Below are 19,379 nucleotides of genomic sequence, written 5' to 3' on the forward strand. Positions count from 1 at the left end.
TCCACGTCCACCCCCTCCTCCACCGGTCTTCGGGGCCGATGTTTCCTGGAAGGAACGAGGAGAGCGTTGATCAGAACCCTGAAATCGATCAGGTGATTTAATCATCGCGCGATTGCGCAAATCATAAACTTTCTCTGTCGGCGCAGGAGTCTGTAGTGCAGGAAAAGAATCCTGAGTCTGCATATATTGCTTCCCCTGTGTCTGTTTCTTAGGCCAATTCTGTTTTTTGGACTTATTCTGGACATCTGCAACTGCAGATTGTCCCTGAGGATGTTTTTTCTCCTTTACTGTAAAATATTTCAGACCTCTACTTGTGCGGCCAATCGTCTTATAAGCGGCCACAACAATCTTTGCCAACTGACGGGGTTTATCGGCATCGGGCAGAGCAGCCAAAGCGTTCGACACCTGAAAGTTCACAGCATCCCCTTTAACATTGGAGAGTATGAGATCACTTACAATCTCAAAAGAACCACACAGGCGCATACCCAATTCAACCGCCGCCTCTGGACCGTGATCATTCTGAACACGTTTAATGATGTCAGGCAGGGCATTCATAGACGGGGTGCCGAAGCACCTCGTATAAACGGCCGCAAATGTTTTTCCCCAGCTTTCACAGTCAACAAGTTCAGGAGTTAAATCCTTCGGTAAAGTAATCGTCAACATTCTATGCTTATCAGCAGGAGTAGAATTCGGAAAAACCGCCTCCAGTTGATCAAACTTCTCTGCTAGCCAGAACGGGAAGTCATCGTTGTCAACTGGACGTGCACCAAAAACCGAATTTACCATCACTGGATTGAGACGCATTCCGCCTCGATCCATGGGAACGGCCGCACCCCCCTGGGGACCACCAGGCACGTGGCGACCGATGTATTGCACTAATGCTCGAATCACGGAAATGGAAACAACATGTAGCCTACGAATTTCCTGCAGGGTACAAGCGCCGTGATTCGGGTGCGGGGTAAAACCACCCAATGCAGGCCAATTTGTACCTGGAATTGAGAGTGGACCTAACCTCGCAGCGGACAAAGAGTGGGGGAGGGCGCCATCAAACCAAACTCGATGCTGCCAATGATCAATAGGTATTTCCAATGCCCTGTACAGTGTATACTCAGCCGGGACAGCCGAGGCGGTGTAGGAGTGGAACAAACCAGAATTTGCGTCCACAGCCGGAAACGTAACCCAAGAGTAAAACAACTCGTAAGGGAACGCCGGATCTGCACATACCACGAAAATCACAGCCATCCCATCCACCGGGACCTGGTACGTCTGAAGATGGTTGCGCACCGCCACGCGACTATACTGCGCAATGGCCACCGCCGCCATGACAACACTGGAAACAAGAAAATACAAAGAATACTTTGTAGCACAACTGGGTAGTAATTCAAAGAAACCGTTTAAGAAAGAATCAAGCTTGAATAAGACCTATTTCAAAAAATAGGTAGGTTTCACCGACACCCCGCTTTCCGGAAACGGTGGTGAAGGGGTTAAGGTATGAACGAAAAACTACTCGAGTGTCATGATATAAGACCACCGAAACCGCTGGGCGCCATGTCGCAGGGTTTCTGTTCTCACACAGAACTGTGCACAGAGGAGTGGAACCTCGGCGAATTAGGGTGACCCAAAACACACCTTAGTACCCAACTCACCCCTTACCGAGCTAGCTACAGTGTCTCATTGGACATATCAAACTCCCAATGTTTAGACAAACCAGAACATGAACTTACTGTACCTCAGGGTACGTGGGACTCATGAACACTCTTTCGTTATGTTATCATTACAAACCAGAACATGGAGTAAAGAAGACACATGTGCATTTGAAATGTTTATTTACTAATGCCGTCTTCTCAGGCGCAGTATCTTAGATAATACAAGTATACTTATTATCAGTAGCAAAATTACCAGCATAGTTACTAAGACATAAAAAGCGAATGGTGACAGCATGTTAACATACTGTAATGAATAAGAGTTAACAACACTTATATCTCACCCACCCTAACACATATATTATATCATTAGCTAAGAAGGTCTCTTTGGGTTGTTTTAGGGCGGGCCCATACCTTAGTGTCCTAGCATGAAAGGAATCACATCAGCATACACCAGCTCTCTCTGCATGTGCACCGCATCAAGTGTGTTCTATGTGCCTCGTGCAAAGCAATATCAATCCCGCCTGAAGCCAGAGTTGGCAAAGGCTGCACTTGTGTTATGACTATGAAGGCGTGGAGATCAGACCTCATAACAATTCCATATCGTGTTGTTCCTGAAACTTCAGCACTCTTCGTGCAGACATAGTTTATTAAGCAAAGCTGATATCAGAGCAATAACATAATATTCTCACATACACCACGGCAATCTACTAGGTTGAAAGCTAAGTCAACAATTAAGTGTCGTGTGCAGAAGTTGCAAGAAAGAAAAATGGCGTTTAAACCTCAAATGTACCTACGCTAACTTAACACGATATAAGGATATACAGGAGCTATATGACAGGTCAGGGAAGCACATCTACAAACTCCCCAAAGGCAGCTATAAACCAAGGCCATGCCAGGGAATAACAGACCTCCGCCATTTGATGGCAGAGTGGAATAGATTTGAAGGGGAGGTTGTGACACTTAGCCTTTAGGGTCGGATCATGGCCCCTCTAAAGATGTAGATCTGAATTCCACGCCCCCTGGCAGACAGGCCTGAACTTTAGGGGATACCTCTATGTTTCAAAAGAAGACCCTCTAAACCACCCCAACTTCAAAGGCACACTTCAGTATAACTACTGGTGCCATGCTTCCGCAAAGAAGAGATATGCTTGTAGGGAGATGGGACCAGAGAACCCGGACTGCATGGTGCATGCTGTCAGAGGAATCTGTCGTGCACATGAAGGATAACTCTCAGAATAGAGGCTGGCCTAGGCTGAAGACCTGTTGGACTGCGGCGCCCTGAAGTGTGCCCCCAAGGGTCCATTAGTGGGCCTCCTCTCCTCCTGGAGATGTCAGGGATTTTAAAGATCTACTACAAGGGGCTTAAACCATCTACCTGTGTCATATGGAGAGCGGTACCCTCACAAGTGCCTACTTTGTCTGCTGAATCCTAACAGGTAGCGAGGCGCTGGGGCTTGACTAAGAACTTTGTCTGGAAACCAGGTTGCCTACTTCGGGGCCCCAGAAACCTGCAAGCGTCTAAACTGTATGCTTCCTGTACTACAGGGACCCTGACACTCATAAGCTCTCTTGGTGGTGAACAGATTCATCAGTTGTGGGACCCAGTGTTGCCGTTTCGTTGTGTGTGCGGCATCTCTCTTGTTTTTCATGGCAACTGCATGCTCATTGCATGTGGTGTCCAATTCACAGGGTGCGATCCTCAGAGTTGGGGGTGTACCCATACTAGTGCCTCATTCTACCCCATGTGGCTCTGCTGAACTTGCACCTGTATGTGTGACCAGACTAGTCTGGTGTAACCCGAATCAACGTGCACCGGACTTGCTGCCTCATTTCTAGAGAGGTGCTGAATTTGCGACTCGTCATTTTGTGTGATTGGAATTGCATGTTGCAACCCATTTTAATGTGCACCGGTTATTTTGCCTCATTTCCATGATGTGCGGAATTTGCTACTTTTCGTGTGTGTGACCTGAAGTCTCTGGTGCAACTCATCCCAGTGTGCACCAGACCTTCTACCCGAACTGCCTGGGTACAACTGATCAACTTGTACATGGAGGGGTTCCTACTGCATCTGAGAGGCTCCCCTGTGTTATTTCCCCATTCATGGGCTGCTCCCTTCCTGACCCTCATATTGGTGGACCAACTGGCCTCTCCTCACCTGGCCCCTCTCAAAGACATTGTTCTGCCAGGTAGTGGCGAGAGAGATTGGGCTAGAAGAATGCTTCCAAGAGAATTTTGAAGCGGTTCAAGAAACTGTGTGACTCCTTTGTGTTTTGAGACCTCTGGGTGATTTCCTCAGTGGCTGAAACCCCCTATTGTTTACTGCTAACTCAAAATTAAAACGTGTTAATTTCTCCACCTGTTCTGGAGAGACCAGACTAAGTGGGACCTGGTAAACGTCCATCCGGGGTCATAGGACAGTCGGTATGAACTGGTGGTCGGAGGGAGGTGGTGGGCCTTGGGGTCTGCTGCTTGTTATCCATTGAGCTTCTGAATATCAGCGCACCGCATTTGGGTGTTGAGTGTGTAGGAGAGTAAGAACGTCCCATATGGACTGGCTGGTATCAGTGGCACCGAGGAGCGGTGTGGTGCGAGTGTGTGTGCGCAGAAGTGACTGTGGGTGTGTACCACTAGTGTTTCACAACATTGGCTGCCGGCGTGGTTTTATTGGTTAATTTCATACCAAAAGCACTTTACATTTGACACTAGTGTTTCCCTCGAGGCCCCGGCCCGCAATGCTGCTAAAAAGTGGTTTAAGCTCCTGAATGAATGTACATGGTTCTGATTTCTTTGTTACCCAGGGTGCCCCCTCTAACTGTATGAGATTGAAGTATAAGGACTGTTGGGGGGGACCAGGGGTATATAGCGTGTTGAATCGCATAAGGGTGCTATGTACGATGTGTTGGGGAGTTAGTTTAGGAATTGTCCCCAGTGTGTATATTTTTCATATTATTATAACACGAGTGGGCCTAGTACTGCTAGTACTATTTCCAAGTGTGATTTATGCCCAAATGTACATAATGTTTATGTTGCATTGATTATATGCGTGTGTTGAATACAAACAATGTTTACATTCGACTGGTGTGAAGTCTCTTTTGTACCGCATGGGGTATATTTATCGTGAGCGAGTGATGTGCCGATGTTTTTCACATTGCCTCTGTGATAAACCTCAACTACTCAGTGCCAGCTACTCAAGGGTGAGCCCAGGTTATACATCACGAGGGTGATGGATGTTGCCTCAGCCAACCAGAAACCCCTGTTTTCAACAATCTTCATCAGGCAAGAACATCCCTACAATCTTCTCGCGCTCTACAGTGAACATTGCAGGTTCAGATTTATTGCACGTATCATACATTCTGTAATGTTTGTATTGGTGTAGATGGAAGACCTACTATTTTAATCGGAAACAATGCAACATTTCTCCAGCTACTTGAATAGATAATAACAGTTAATCATTTTTCTGATCCACAGATTGTTGTGGAGGAGTTTTTGGAAGACATAAACAATATTCTTAACTCTGGCGAAGTCCCCAGTCTCTTTGAAAAAGATGAGCTGGAATTTGTTTTGGCAGCTACAAGACCAAAAGCAAAAGAAGCAGGAATACCAGAGGGAAGTAGAGACGAGGTAAACTAAAATGTATTCCAGAAAGATGGTAACAACTTTAACTCTCCTGCAGACAATAGGTTTATAAATAAGAAATGCAACAACTCTGTATTCTCCCCTTCCCCCCGCTCTGATTAATTCTGATGGGTCAAAGAAGTGGAAATGACCATGTTTCTTTTTAGCCTCATCTCTAAATATGCCCACGGGGCACAGCGGGCAGCTGGAGAGTGTTGTCCGGATTAGTGGTAAATGTTATAGTTCACGTGTGTACATTGTGTTCTTGAGTTCATCATCTATTTTGATTTGCCAGTTTTATTGCGATGTCTGCCTTTTTGTTAGAAAATCCAAAGTCAAAAACTGAGGAAAGGCTAACGTAAAAGCAGTAGAGTGCACTTTGAACTTTTACTCTCAGGATCAGATGTGTACCTTCAATTGAGTCCGCCTTTGATGCTAGTATTAAATAGAATGCCAACTTGCACTTAAAGAGACTGCTTCATGGCACTTCTTCGAGAGTCTAACTAAAGAAGGAAGGCCAAAGGAGAGTGCAAACCCTGACCTACCCTTCTGTGAATTAAACATGGGTGTAGCCCGGTGCTTCAGGAGCACAGGTGCACACACACACCCAAGTTCAAATTGTGAGCTAAAAACCTTCGAATTGCTTTTAATAACATTAAAACAGATTTAGAAAAAAACCTATTTTCTATAAACAATCCCTTACAACGTAGGAGATGTTCTTCTGTAAATAAATCTGAGTTTAGTGAACCTTCCCAATCTATATATCCTTTAGATTCACAACTTTTATGCACACATTATGTAGCATCCCTTTAGACACAGAAGTATATGCCAATCCCATATTATGAATTCCGATGCTGCAACGGATACTAACCACGAATTACTGTGTGGTGTTTCACATCCCACAGAAACACTTTCAGTATTCCCCTGTTTTCGTACTAGTTTGTGTACATTTCTTTCTTGATAGCAGTGTCTTACATCTGTTTCACATCCGTAGGTGTTTCAGTTCTTCATTAATCGAGTTCGTCAGAAGATGCATATAGTGCTCTGCATGAGCCCTGTTGGAGAAGCTTTCCGAGCACGATGCCGCATGTTTCCATCCTTGGTGAACTGCTGTACGATTGATTGGTTCGTGCAGGTGAGCGATAAATGTAACTTTCAAGCTTTGTGTAGTACAAGTGAATTTAGTCAGGAAGCCTCCAGTTTGTATGCCTCTTGGGAATCATGTCAGCTATCACCACTTGACTGTCACTATAATAATCATCGAAGATGGCAGTCATTCATACAGTGTAAGAGGGATGTATGACGTTACAACTCATGCTTTTACCACGCATGCTGTTACAACGCAGTTTTTACAACGCAAACCTTTACAACGCATAGCGCTTTGGGGTGCTGGATAGTGAATAGTTTCATTTACTATTCCAACTCCAGTCCCCATGGACACTAGGGAAGGTGTTGGATAGTAAATTAAATCTATTCCCTATCCTAGAGCGCCCCCCAGCGCAATGCATTGTAACGGTTTTCGTTGTAAAACCTGCGTTGTAAAAGCACTGCGTTGTAAAAGTTTCGTTGTAAAGGATGTTTCCCGTGTAAGTGTAGCACCTGAGCTACCTGAGTTTATTAGGTCTCAGCTGGACAGCGCATATGCTGTCTCAAAGAGACATGCTGTGTTTAATCTGAGGACTTCAGCCCACTCACATACTTCCCGTTTACTCGCTCCATCTTCTGTCTCATATTCTTTAACACCATTTGTCCCTGACAAGCATTGTCATGCCTCTTCTTGTGTTTAGCCCTCCCCTCAGAGCATTGAATAAGCACTTGTAAACCTCCTCTGCTCCTTTTTTATGACCATTTTATGACCTACTTTTTTCTTTCTTTTTCCGCACTCTGCACAGTGCTTGTGCCTTTACCAGCTCCGTCTCCTCTTACCAGATCACCCCCTTCCCCGTGAATGCTTTTCCCTTTATTGCTGCTTTCTGTTACCCCAACCTCCTCCCTCCCATCTCTGTTTGCTGCCTTGCACTTCCCGGTGTATTGTAGTCTTTTTCATTCTAGTGAGTAGTGGTGTTCTACCTTTTAATATCCTTTTAGTGTGTAGCTGACTTGCTGATTGGAGCATGTGTGTATGGCTGCTATTACTTTGAACATGTGTAGTCTCTGTTTATTTTCCGCATGTGCGGGTACTAGGTGTGTGTGCATGTCTAAACCCTATGTTGTCGCTCTGCAATTGTGATTATAGATGGAAAATCAGACCTCTAGTGAATGAGTAATGCATTATCACAGGGCATGTAAGAGCTTCTAAAGTACCTGTGTCTTCAGCTGTATTTGCATTGCCACGGTTCTCCTTTGCAAAATGATTGGACTGTTCCTGTCTCATATTGTTGTTTCTCATTTCATAGTGGGACTCAATTTCTTCAAATTCCTCTTTTTGGGACACGTTCTTTCCGCATTCACTGGTGAACTGTTTCCGTGCTTCATTGTTGCTTTACTTGAATTCTCTTCCAAGGATCCAGGCTGAGTCATGATGTCATCACGGTCTGCCTGACCTCAGTGTGCATGGCAAAAAAGTCCTTTTAATGTGGTTGCCGATGCAATGTGTTTTCCCATGTTCACTACAGTAAACCAGCCTAACATTGTGATTCTTTCTGGTTTTTTTGTGCAGCTTTATACAGCGCCAACACCACCCATAAGTATTGGAGTGCTTTACATAAGCAACAGTTACTTTTTGTGCCTCTTTATATAGTGCCAAACACTACTCAAAGGTAAATGCCGGCTCCTGACTCCTGTTGGTTCCTGGAATCTCGCCTGGGGGAAGCTGCCACAAGCCGCTGGGGAGACTACTTTTCCCACAAGCCCCCGCAAGACCCACACATAAAAGCGTGCATCGCTACCACAACAGGGTAAACGCCTGCACCTGACTCATGTTGGTGCCTAAAATTCCGTCTGGGGGAAGCCGCCACAAGCCACTGGGGAGACTACTACTCCAACAAGCCTCTGCAGCACCCGCGCATAAAAGCGTGCCTTGTGACCACAACAGAATAAACTTATGCTCCTGACTCCTGTTGGTGCCTGGAATCTCGCCTGGGGGAAGCTGCCACAAGCCACTGGGGAGACTACAACTCACACAAGCCCCAGCAGCACCTGCGCATTAAACTTCACATCGCTCACGCAGTGCGGGCCGCACGCTGGGCCGCACCTGGACTTGTCCCCATCTGTCAGAGCCCGGAGGAGGCTAGGCCACTCCCCTAATGATCATCTCAGGGGGGAAGCCAGTTCTAGGATCGTAGCGGGAAGGAGTGTTCCCTATAATGGGTATGAGGAAGGCAGCAAGTGAGGTTCGGGGGGAGGGAATAGGAAACACACTTGATGCATTTTTTATATGGGCTGCTAATGTCTTGTCGCAAGAAATAGAGCTCACAGAGCACCGGCTCTCCTTGGAAGAAGGTACAGGATGTACAGTCCAACCTCATTACTATCTGATACTGGCCCCGAAAGGTGTAACATAGCCCTCTCTGAGTCTCAAGCTTATGACAATGCACACCAAGCCACGGAACTTTAGACAAATCAGTTCCCATTGAAGAGCCCAACACTGAACCAGCTACTAAGAGGAAAAGATGTGGAGAAAAAGTAAAACCCGAACCCAATAAAAAACTTAAAATTAGAAAAGACTCCCGATGATAAGTGAAGGACAATCAAGCATGTACCATTCACGTCCCACTAATTTACGTTCTGTCGCGATCGACGATGCAGGATGGAACAGACTGGAGAATATGGTGTTTCTTCTTCTGCAGTTGTTGATTTACAGACATAAAGATAGAAGAGTGTATAGATTTGTTTGGATCAGTGAGTGTCTCAGGGGGAGGGGTGGCAGCAAGATCGGAAAATCTTAAAGGTCCAACAGTTGGGGGCGCACAAGGAGAGGGAAACATCCCCATTGCGCCAGAGTTGCCTCCACTAACGGCACCCCCTGCTCCTATTTCCCACCCTGCTGGTCTTGAGCAAGTTCCTCAAGTGTCAATTAAGGGACCTGCTGTAGAGGGGGCACCACAGCTAGAAAGAACTTATTTTTATAAAGATGAGAGCGAGGGAACACATGAGGTGAGGGCTGCACTTTTGACGGAAGATGAGAGAGTGATTAATGAGCAGCACCACCACCAATTGTTAGATCTTCCTCCTGCTGCCTTATCATTGGTGTTGGTCCTGACAAATGTCCCAGTACTGAGGGAGGGCCAAAAAGAATCTACAGAGCAGCTGATAAACAAATCACTATTTTGACTGAATAACTATGATGGTAGGGGACAGAAAGAAATGGTGGCCTAGCCCGCCATATTATAATGGCCATAAGAGTGGGCTGGGTGGGTACCTCACATAAAAATTCAAAAGGAGATTGTATAGTGATCAATTTTAACAATCAGCAAGTGTTGAGCCATCTAAAAACGCCAACTCCTTAACGTAGTACTCCTTGGCACTCAGATCTATGCTCTGTCTCTGGACTTTTTTTTATACCCCAGCTCCCTTGGGTAATTTGGGTCCTTACAGCTATGCATATGGAAGGCATGGATGCCAAAAAATGACTCCGAAAGCTCTGGGCACTTTGGGGAGCTCTAAGTAGGAAGTAGTAAACATATTCACTCCTTTAGCAGGGATTGAATCCTGCGACTGTCTATCCACAGCGGACATACCCAAAATAGGGTTGGAGCGCACCAAGAGAAAAACATGTGAAGAAATAAGTTCCCCGGGGGATACAGAAGAGGAAATTGGAAGCTGGATAAAGCTATCCTCTTGGAACATTGCAGACATTAAGGGGAAGGAGGGTAACATGCACTGGCTGGATGTTTGACAAAAACACAACATAGTTTTTTTACAGGAGACCTGGGCAGCTGATCAAATCGCTATAGACAGGTATCGCGCATTCCAGACAAAGGCAGTGCATGAACAATCAGGATGAGCCGGGGGTGGGGGGTGGGGGGTGGGAGGTGGGGTGTATGGGTCTATTAATGCCTAAATCCAACACCCTCCCAATAAGAATAAAGAAATTCTTGCAGTTGTCCCCGTATTTCCATTTTTTGTTAATAAGGGGCTCAGGAGGTCCGGAGTGGTTACTGATAAACTTCTATAATAACAACATTGGAGCTAATATGCAGTCTGTGGTGGCACAATCGGAAAAAAAGCTTGATAAAATTGGGGGTGAATCCCAGGAGTCCTTTAATATTGTGTGGGTGTGTGATTTCAATGCACATTTGAGTAAATACTCCATCGAGATGGTATGTGTTATTGTGGATGTGGAAGGGGTCCCGGTACACCATTTTACTCACCAAGAATATGGTCAGAGTCTGAACAGAATACTCGCCATTAGAAATCTGGAGATAAGAAACAGAATGGGTGTATCTGCCGGGGAGTTCCTAAAGACTTTTATACGCAATAATTAGGAGTCCACTATTGAATTCGTACTGACCTCAGAACCCCTTGGAGGGAAACTCACTTAACTGGAGTCAACATTTACTACCTTCAGTGACTACGCCATCCTCTTCTTTTCCATGGCAAACAATAGTCATAGCGACACTGGTTTTAGGAAGAAAGTACTGATACCAACTAAAATGGGATAGTATAGGTAAGGAAAATACAATCCGCCAAATAGTAACTAAGAACATGGACTATATTCAACATTGTTTGGATGTAAACTTCCCAAATGAACATCTCATTCTAGATTTTGTGGAATTACTAGAAGCAGTAAAAAATGCACTGTCCCACAATAGAACTACAAATAGGGTTCCGGTTAGGCGTTGGTTTGATCATGCCTGTTCTCGATCCTTAAAAGATCTCCATGAAGCATTGAAAGACGTACTAAGAGATCAAGGGAAGATAAAGTTATTGCGCAAGGTATATAAACAAAATAGGAAACAAAGAGAAATGGCCCTGAAAGAAGAGGCCTGGAAACAACTAGAAAGGGCAGCATTTACCAATAACAGCAGAGACTTCTGGAGGGTGGTAAATAATCCCTATTTTAAAGATACCAGGGATCAAACTTTGCAATCTCATGTGGGAGAGGATGCCTGGGTGTCTCATTTTGAGATGATTTATGGGGCAAGGGAAATCTGTTCGATCAATCAGTCTCCAGTCCCTTTGGTACAATCAGACCCCATTGTCTATAAAAAAGGAGCTACAAATCACCCTGACAACTATAGGCCCATATCCCTGTTAGATAGCACCTCAATTTATGGGACAGTTACTATTACATAGGCTGGAAGAGTGGGCCCTTGAGAGAAATATACTGATGCCGGCCCAAATTGGCTTCCAGAGGGGGAGGGCTACGATTGACCAATGTTTGAACCTGAGCCTCGTTATAGAGAAATATACCAGGGCGAAAGGGGAAAAAAATCTATATGGCCTTCATGGAGCTCACCGCAGCATTTGACTGCGTGTCGCACTGCAAACTGTGGGAGATAATGGAGACCATGGGGGTTGATACGCTAATTCTCACATTCATTCCCCAGTTATATCACCAGGCCACCTCATCTGTTCGGTATGGAAAGGAAGGGGGATGAACCCGTTCATTTCAAATTTTATGGGGAGTTAGGCAAGGATGTGTCCTTGCCCCATTCCTGTTCTCATTATATATGAACGGGGTTGAGGCAGCTTCGGCAGGTACAGCATTGGATATTTCAAAATGTGTCTCCCTTGCCCTCCCACTGCTCGCCTATGCTGACAACACTGTCCTAGTTGCCAGAACAGGTAGGGCCTTGCAACGTATGATAACGGCCTACGCCTCTTTTATGACTTCCTTGGATCTAAGGGTCAATAAATCTAAGTCAGCACAAAATGGATGCTGCCTACCAGAGACACATTTCTGCCCTCCTGCTGCTGAGCCAAGCTCGAGCAGAGGAAGTCAGCACAATAGACATCCTGTCACAGGGAGGTGTGACCACCTCCCGGACAGGATTAAGTGTATTGGGGCTGGGTGGATGCACTCTGAGAGTGCCTGAAAGTCTGCACCTGAGGCACATTTGGTGTCCCTGTGCATAGTCCAGCTCAAACCAATTCTGGGAGCCATTGGCTCCTGTCCTGGTGCAAGAATGGACAAAGGACATGGATGTAACCACCCATCTGTCCTGACCCTCCCCTAGGAGAGACCCCCAAATCTGTCCAATCCTATTCTGTGGGTACAAAAGGGCTTAAATGGCTGTAAGACTTTAGATTTTACGTGGACAAGATTCTACAAGAAGAAACCACTGGTCTTCGACCGTCTGGACACTCTGGACTTACTTGGACTTCGATTGGGCCCGACTTCGTCTCCCTCTCTGTCTAAAGCTTTGTCTGTGCCCTTGCTTAATACAGGCTCCTTGCAGGACCTGTGGTGCACTATGGACAAGTGAAGAATCTCCCTTGGGATGAAGGACTCACTCCCCTGCAATCACAGGCACCATCACGCAACTGACCAGTCTGCTGATCCAGAGCTCCTGCAGACTCCGAAGGCTCCAGCAGCACAGGAGGTGGGTTCCAAAGTTCCTTAAGGTTGATCTGCCCTCTCACCGAGTTTAAGGCCACTATCCCTCGTGGGGACCACATAATCCGAACCCCTGTGCACTGTGTCCTTTTGCAAGTACATATACTTGTTGGCAATTCTAAAACTTGTGCATTGGACTCTGTGTAGTTCTGACCCCAAGCTGTATTTCCACAAAAGAACTCTGAGCTTCTCGCACCAAGTGCTCCGTGGACTGGTACTTTGTGATCTTGCTCAAGGTCCCCTGGTGGCTCCTGGTCATTCGACCTGTGGGTCCTCCTGAGGGCCATCTTGAATTCTGTTGGGCTTTCCTGGTTATTGCAGATGTGCCCTGACACTCCATTGCTTGGGGAGTCTCCAGGACCTTGCTGGACCTCACCGTAACATGCTTGACCTTCCTGCGTGGGTTGCTTTTGCCAAGGATTGTTGGTGCTCCAGCTAGACACCGACCCCTCAGTACTCGACATCCTTCGTGGGACAGCTCACATCTGTCTCCTGGTCATCGTCAATGTCTCCTGGTCCTCGTGGCTTCAGAGTCAAGGATCCTTCTTCACACCTGAAGCATCCGACATCGGTGGGCATTCGTCTCTCGAGCCCCTGTTCACTCTGAAGTGACCCAGACTCTGTCCCCTCTGCTTTCAGGTTCCTTTCTTCAAGAATCCAGGCTTGGATCCCACCGGGCCCTTTTTACCTACACAGTAGCAGATCTTCTTCGCAGCCTTCCATTGAGAACGACGGTGGTTTCCGACACCCCTCCAGGCCCATGCACCCGGCTCCTCTGGGATGGGTAACTCGGGTACTACGGTATCCATGGGTGGTGTGGCTCTCCAACCTCCTAAGTTCCAAAGGGTTTCCAAAAAGTTCTCCTAGTAGGGTCCTTAAACTGTAAAATTGCAACGTGACTTCCCCATAGAATTGTACAGAGCTCGTTGTCAGGTTAGAACACTGCACCCGTTCTCCATGGTGTCCCTATCTACTCACCTTGCATGGTTCTTTGGGGTCCCAACGATTCTACGTGCTCCAGACCTTGTCTGTACCCAAGTCGTGGTTCTTAAACCGTTATTTTAGTATATGGTTTGGTCTCCCCCTGGAGCCCACTGTGTATTGTGCTACTTACAAATAAATGTTCTATTGATCTCGCATTAAGTTCTTTGTGTTCTATCCTTGGGTAGACGATACTAGAGAGTGTTATATTAAAAAATACATATTTTTATATAACTACTGTGTAGTTCTCCTTTCATTTAATTATTGCAGGAGGTGATATTCTGGTAAAACAATCTGCTTTACATTCTTCCAAGATTAAGCCTGAAGGCTGCTCTCCACAGCTACCACTAGGATAGCTTTCTAAAGGTTATCTTTGACCTCATACATCATTAGGGTCGTTTGAACTAGTGCAAGGTGCCCACTTTAATTAGTGGACAGCATATACCAGGCCAACTTCTCACATTGGTGTGCAGCAGTTGCAATTCAAGCCTGCATTGTTTTACCTGATTAACAGATACATCTCTTTGTATTGATTAACTGAAAACCACTAAAGTATTAGGCACATATAATACTTAAGTTTAGAATAAGTAAGTTCTACTGAACTTAGGTTTTGGTAACACCCTTTCTCCAACCTAAGAGAGTTTAGTTCCCACTAGGTTAGGTAGGTGCATACACCACACCACACTTAGTTATGTCTTCTAAAGGAGAAGCAATTAGTTCCCTGCCTTCTAGGCACATTAATTCACATTTCAGGAATTGAAAGACATGAGTGTCTCTAGAAAGCTGAAGACGGAGAAATGCCAATACCCAACGCCTCATTGAGGTGTTACTCTTAGATGACCTTAGAAAGACCCATGGGTCAGATGAGGTAGAAAGAGGGGGTGGGGCAGGGAATAAAGACAAGCCAGGAGGTAAAAACCTTTCATGACCTAGGCTCAAACCCTGGCAAGGAGGATCAGGATGATTCCCACCTGGACAACTCAGCTTTTCAGGAAGAGGGTGGAGAAGGCCCCAACGGACCTCTCTTTGCTCCTCCTGGAAGAGTGCAGAGTTTACCTAAGAGATCTAGACCTCCCTATGCAGAATCTAACCATTCAGGAAGTCTGCAGAGACCTCCATATCTAATAAGAGGGATAACTCTTATGACAGGGAGTACCGATTGCTTGAGCTTGAGAAAGTAGACTTAGGCTCAGGCAAGAGCAATTTGCCCTAGATAAAGAGTTCCTAGAAGGTCAGAAGGCTAGGAAAAGATTGGGACTAGAGTCCCATGGTGGCAGAAACAGTGTCTCTAGAGTTAAGGAACATTCTTTTGACAATGGGAACCTGAGCAAGATGGTCCCTCCCTACCATGGTGGGGATGATGTCCACAGATTGATAACTGCTTTGGAGAGGATCTGTAAGGTACAGAGGGTCCCTCAAGAGCAGTGGGCAGCTATCTTGGGGCTCTCCTTTGGTAAAAAAAGGTAGAGATAAGCTCCTCACTGAAGAGGATGCTGACAACTATTTAGTCCTGAAGAGTGTTCTCATTGATGGGTTTGGCTTAACCACTGAACAGTACAGGATTAAGTTCAGAGACACCCAGAAGACACAGACTCAGGACTGGGTAGACTTTGTAGGTTGTGCTACTAAGGCTCTGGAAGGCTGGTTACTTGGCAGCAAAGTGAATGATTTCAAAGGATTGTACAGTTTGATTATGAGGTAGCAGATCCTTAATAATTGCCACAATAAGATGTTGCATCATACCTAGTTGACTCTGATCTGACTTCTCCCCAAGAATTTGGAAGGAAGGCAGATAAGTGGGTCAGAACCAGGGTGAAGCTGAAAAACCAGAACACAGGTGGTGACCAGAAGAAGCAAGATGCAAAATCTTAAGATAAGGGAGGGTATAGACAAGAAGTCTTCATCAGGGCCCCAGAAACCTGCATCTGGGGGAGTCACAGTCTAACAAAGGTAAATGTAAAAATAAACCTTTGTGCTTCCTGTGTAAGGAGAAAACCCATTGGACAAGAGATGCCACTTGTCCAAAGGCCAAGAATTCCCCTTTTACCAGCAATGCCCCTAAGGCAACTCTTCCCCCTAGTTCAGCTTCAAGTGGTGGTACAGGGACCAAGGAAATAGTAGGGCTAACCTTGGGCTCTGAGATGGGTTCTGGCCTAGTCAGAACTCCAGCTCAGGCTGTACTTGTCTGTGATGGAGGCATGGATATTGCCTCCTTATTTGTCAGCCCAAGTAACCTGGGCAAATACAGACAGCAGCCTTTGATCGATGATAAAGAGGCCATGGCTTATAGGGACACAGGAGCAAGTGTCACTATTGTGACAAAAGATCTCGTGGACCTTGACCAGATTATACTTGGTGAGATGTACCAAGTGACCAATGCTAACAATTTCTGATGGATATATCTGCCAGTGGATTCCTCATCTTGTGAATATCCCCTGCGCTAGCAGCATTCGGAAATTTTTCGTAGCTTTCCACGCTGACGAGGACGACGTCACAGGAGAATGGCTCCGCTCACGGCTCCATTGACGTCACCGGAGCCATAAGAGAGCCTTGTCCGTGTGATAACGTCAGTTCCCTTTTTTCTGCGCCGGCGACGCTAACGTTTATTTGGGACTCTCCGTGGTTTTCTTGTTACATTGTTTTTCTGGATTGTGTTTCTGGTCTTCTCTTGTTTCTTTCTCGAAGATGTCATCGAGGAAGTGAGGGTTCAAGCCCTGTAGGGAGTGCGAGGGACATCATGGATACCCACGAAGATTGTGTCTGGTGCCTGTCATCGGATCACAACATCGAGGGTTGCGCTTGCTGTCGTAAGATGAACCCGAAGGCTTTAAAGGAGAGAGAGGCCAAGCTGTTCATGGCGAAGATGAGGAAGGAGAAGAGAGGTCGAAGAGATCCAGGTCAAGATCCAGGTCAAGGTCGAGGTCGGGTTCGAAGTCGACGTCGGGTCATGCTTCAAAATCAAAGATGCATAAGAAGAAGAAGAGGCACGGCATTCGACTCTGTTCAGATAAGAACACGGCTCCAAAATCGACTTCTCCAGCTCCTCTGCGTTGTAAGGACTATGTGTCTCCTTCTCCCTCTGGCTCAAATCAGGATTCTCCTGTTCGCTCGGCTTCGCCTGTAGCTTCACCGGCGCATTCTCCGATGCCGGCTTGCTCTCCAACACCGGCTCCTTCTCCAATTCCGGTGAAAGAGGCTCCGGTACCTGAGGAGTCGTCGACTTTATTGGCTCCACCATCGGCGCCTCTTGGTCCGAGTCCGGTAACACCACAGCCAGAGCCTTTACCAGGCACTTACCCACCTTTCCCTGGTCCGGGTCAAGATCCATCACATTACTGAAATGCAATTTATGGAGTCTTTGCAAGAGCTATGTACCCCTCTGGAGCACCTTCAGGTCCCATGAGTCCTATGACCTTTAATCTGGCGGTTTCTCAGGCCTATGCTCAGACTCCCTTTATGCCATTTCTTCCTGCGGCGCCGTCCTGGCATTTCCCGGCGCCGAGGACTTCGATGCTGTTCCCTTCATCTCCGGCGCTGCCAGCCCGGCCTCGTTCGACTCAGGCTGTGCCTCCGGATCTGTGTTCGACACCGGCTCCGGATCCATCGGAGTCGTTTCTGGCTCCGCCAATGCCGGTTCTGAGGATAAGATCCAGGCGAGAGGCACAGAGGATTTTGGAGGAGCAGCCTTATCGTGCTGAGGAAGAAATGGAGGAGGGTGAACTTCAGGAGTCAGAGGACTTATCTGAAGATCTGAGGGTGGCAAGTGGCCTTGATATGTCACCAGAATGGGAGTTTTCAACTCCTTCAGAGGCTCCTTCTAAGGACGTGGTTCCTTACCACACTGCTATATGGAAGGCAGCAGATCTTTTAAGACCTTCAGCTTCCAACAGCTGAATTCAAATCTAATAGTTTAACCGAGGTTCTTCATTCTCCCTCCACTGTCATAGAACCTTTGCTGCCTTTTAATGATGCCATCACTGTGCCAGTTATGGAGGTTTGGCGTACGCCCTTTTCGGCTCCAGCAGTATCAAGATCGTTTGCTAGGAGGTACAGGGCAGCTCCAGGATATCCGGTCTTCCTGACATCTCATCCTTCTCCTGAGAGCCTGGTGATTCAGGCTGCCTGTTCGAAGACATCTTCTGGGGCCTTTCCCCAAGTCCCAGGTGATAGAAACTCGATAAAGCTTGACCAGTCAGCTAAAAAGGTGTTCTCCTCAGCAAGTATGGCCTTGAAGTCCACAAATGCCACCTGTCTTTTGGGCCGTTACATTCACGCTCTAATGGACTCTGCAAAACAGCTTGCTCCTAAATTGTCTAAGGAGGACAGACAGAATTTTAATGAGGTTTTATCAGACACTCAAGCAGCTGCACGTCAGGTTAATCAGAGTGGCTTGGACACTGCAGACTCTGGTACCAGGATTATGGGTTCTTCAGTGGCCACAAGGAGAAGTGCCTGTCTCAAGTCGTGTGAGTTTTCTCCGGATGTGCAGGCAATACTTCTTGACCTCCCTTTTGATGGTTCTGGGCTGTTTGAAAAAAAAGCAGACGCAGCCTTAGAAAGGTTCAAGGACAGCAAGGCTACAGCCAAGTCTCTGGGCCTACAGGCGCAGCCTAGAAGTTCCTCTTACATTAAGGTACAGAGGTTTTGGAAGGTCGTCCTTTCGGACCTACAGGCAGCCTCAGCAGCAACAACAAAATACCCTGTATAAGACCTACAGGGGCAAGAACAGAGGTCGTCCATAAGACCGTTAGCCCTCCTCCTCCTCCTCCACCTACCCTCTTGCCTCAGCAAAGCAGCCCTAGATCCAACATTCTGGATCATGGAGGTCCTGTGGGGGGGTCAGCTTACCCATTTTCTACAGGATTGGGAATCGGTCCCTACGGACCTTTGGGTTCTGAATCATGTGGAAAATGGGTATGCTCTTCCCATTTGGAAATTCCCTCCAAATTACCCTCTATGCCAGGGGGCATGTTCGGAGGACCACCTTCTTCTTCTGCAGGAAGAAGCCCTTGCATTACTGAAAAAAGGTGCGATGGAGGTGGTTCCGGAGCAGGAAAGGGGTCAGGAATGCTACTCTCGGTATTTCCTGATTCCCAAAAAGGATGGCAGGTTACGTCCAATCCTGGATCTCAGGAACTTGAATCTTTTTCTCAAGCAGGAGAAGTTCAAGATGTTCACCCTAGCGCAGGTTCTTCAGGTGCTGCAACAGGAAGACTGGATGGTGTCGATCGACTTGCAGGATGCGTATTTTCATATCCCGATCCTGAAGTCGCACAGGAGGTATCTCCGTTTTACAGTAGGGTCGCAGCATTATCAGTTTGCGGTTCTCCCATTTGGACTTACTACTGCACCTCGAGTCTTCACCAAGGTGATGGCAGTGGTGGCAGCCCATCTCAGAAGGTTGGAATTCCAGTATTTCCCTACCTGGATGACTGGCTACTGAAAACAGAGTCACCAGAGAAGGTGCTTCATCATCTGCAGGTTACAACTCAGTTTTTGTCCAAATTGGGTTTCTCAATAAACGTGCCCAAGTCTCACCTGGTGCCCTCTCAGCACAACCTGTTCATAGGGGCGGTACTGGACACTACTGTGTGTCGAGCATTCCCACCTCCATAGAGGATTCTCGACATTTAGGA

At 46.7% G+C, this 19,379-nt stretch overlaps 1 protein-coding gene across 1 annotated transcript in view; it reads left to right on the forward strand.

Moving 5' to 3' along the window:
* LOC144818685 (dynein axonemal heavy chain 6-like) overlaps positions 1–19,379 on the forward strand; it is a 1,395,111-nt gene that overhangs the window by 218,145 nt on the left and 1,157,587 nt on the right. Inside the window, exons 8-9 of the mRNA XM_078676337.1 lie at positions 5,115–5,267; positions 6,256–6,396. Coding sequence (XP_078532463.1) covers positions 5,115–5,267; positions 6,256–6,396 — 294 coding nt within the window. The remainder of the gene's footprint in view (positions 1–5,114; positions 5,268–6,255; positions 6,397–19,379) is intronic.

This window comes from Lissotriton helveticus, chromosome 2_1, assembly GCF_964261635.1.
Source record: "Lissotriton helveticus chromosome 2_1, aLisHel1.1, whole genome shotgun sequence".
Classification (NCBI taxonomy): domain Eukaryota; kingdom Metazoa; phylum Chordata; class Amphibia; order Caudata; family Salamandridae; genus Lissotriton; species Lissotriton helveticus.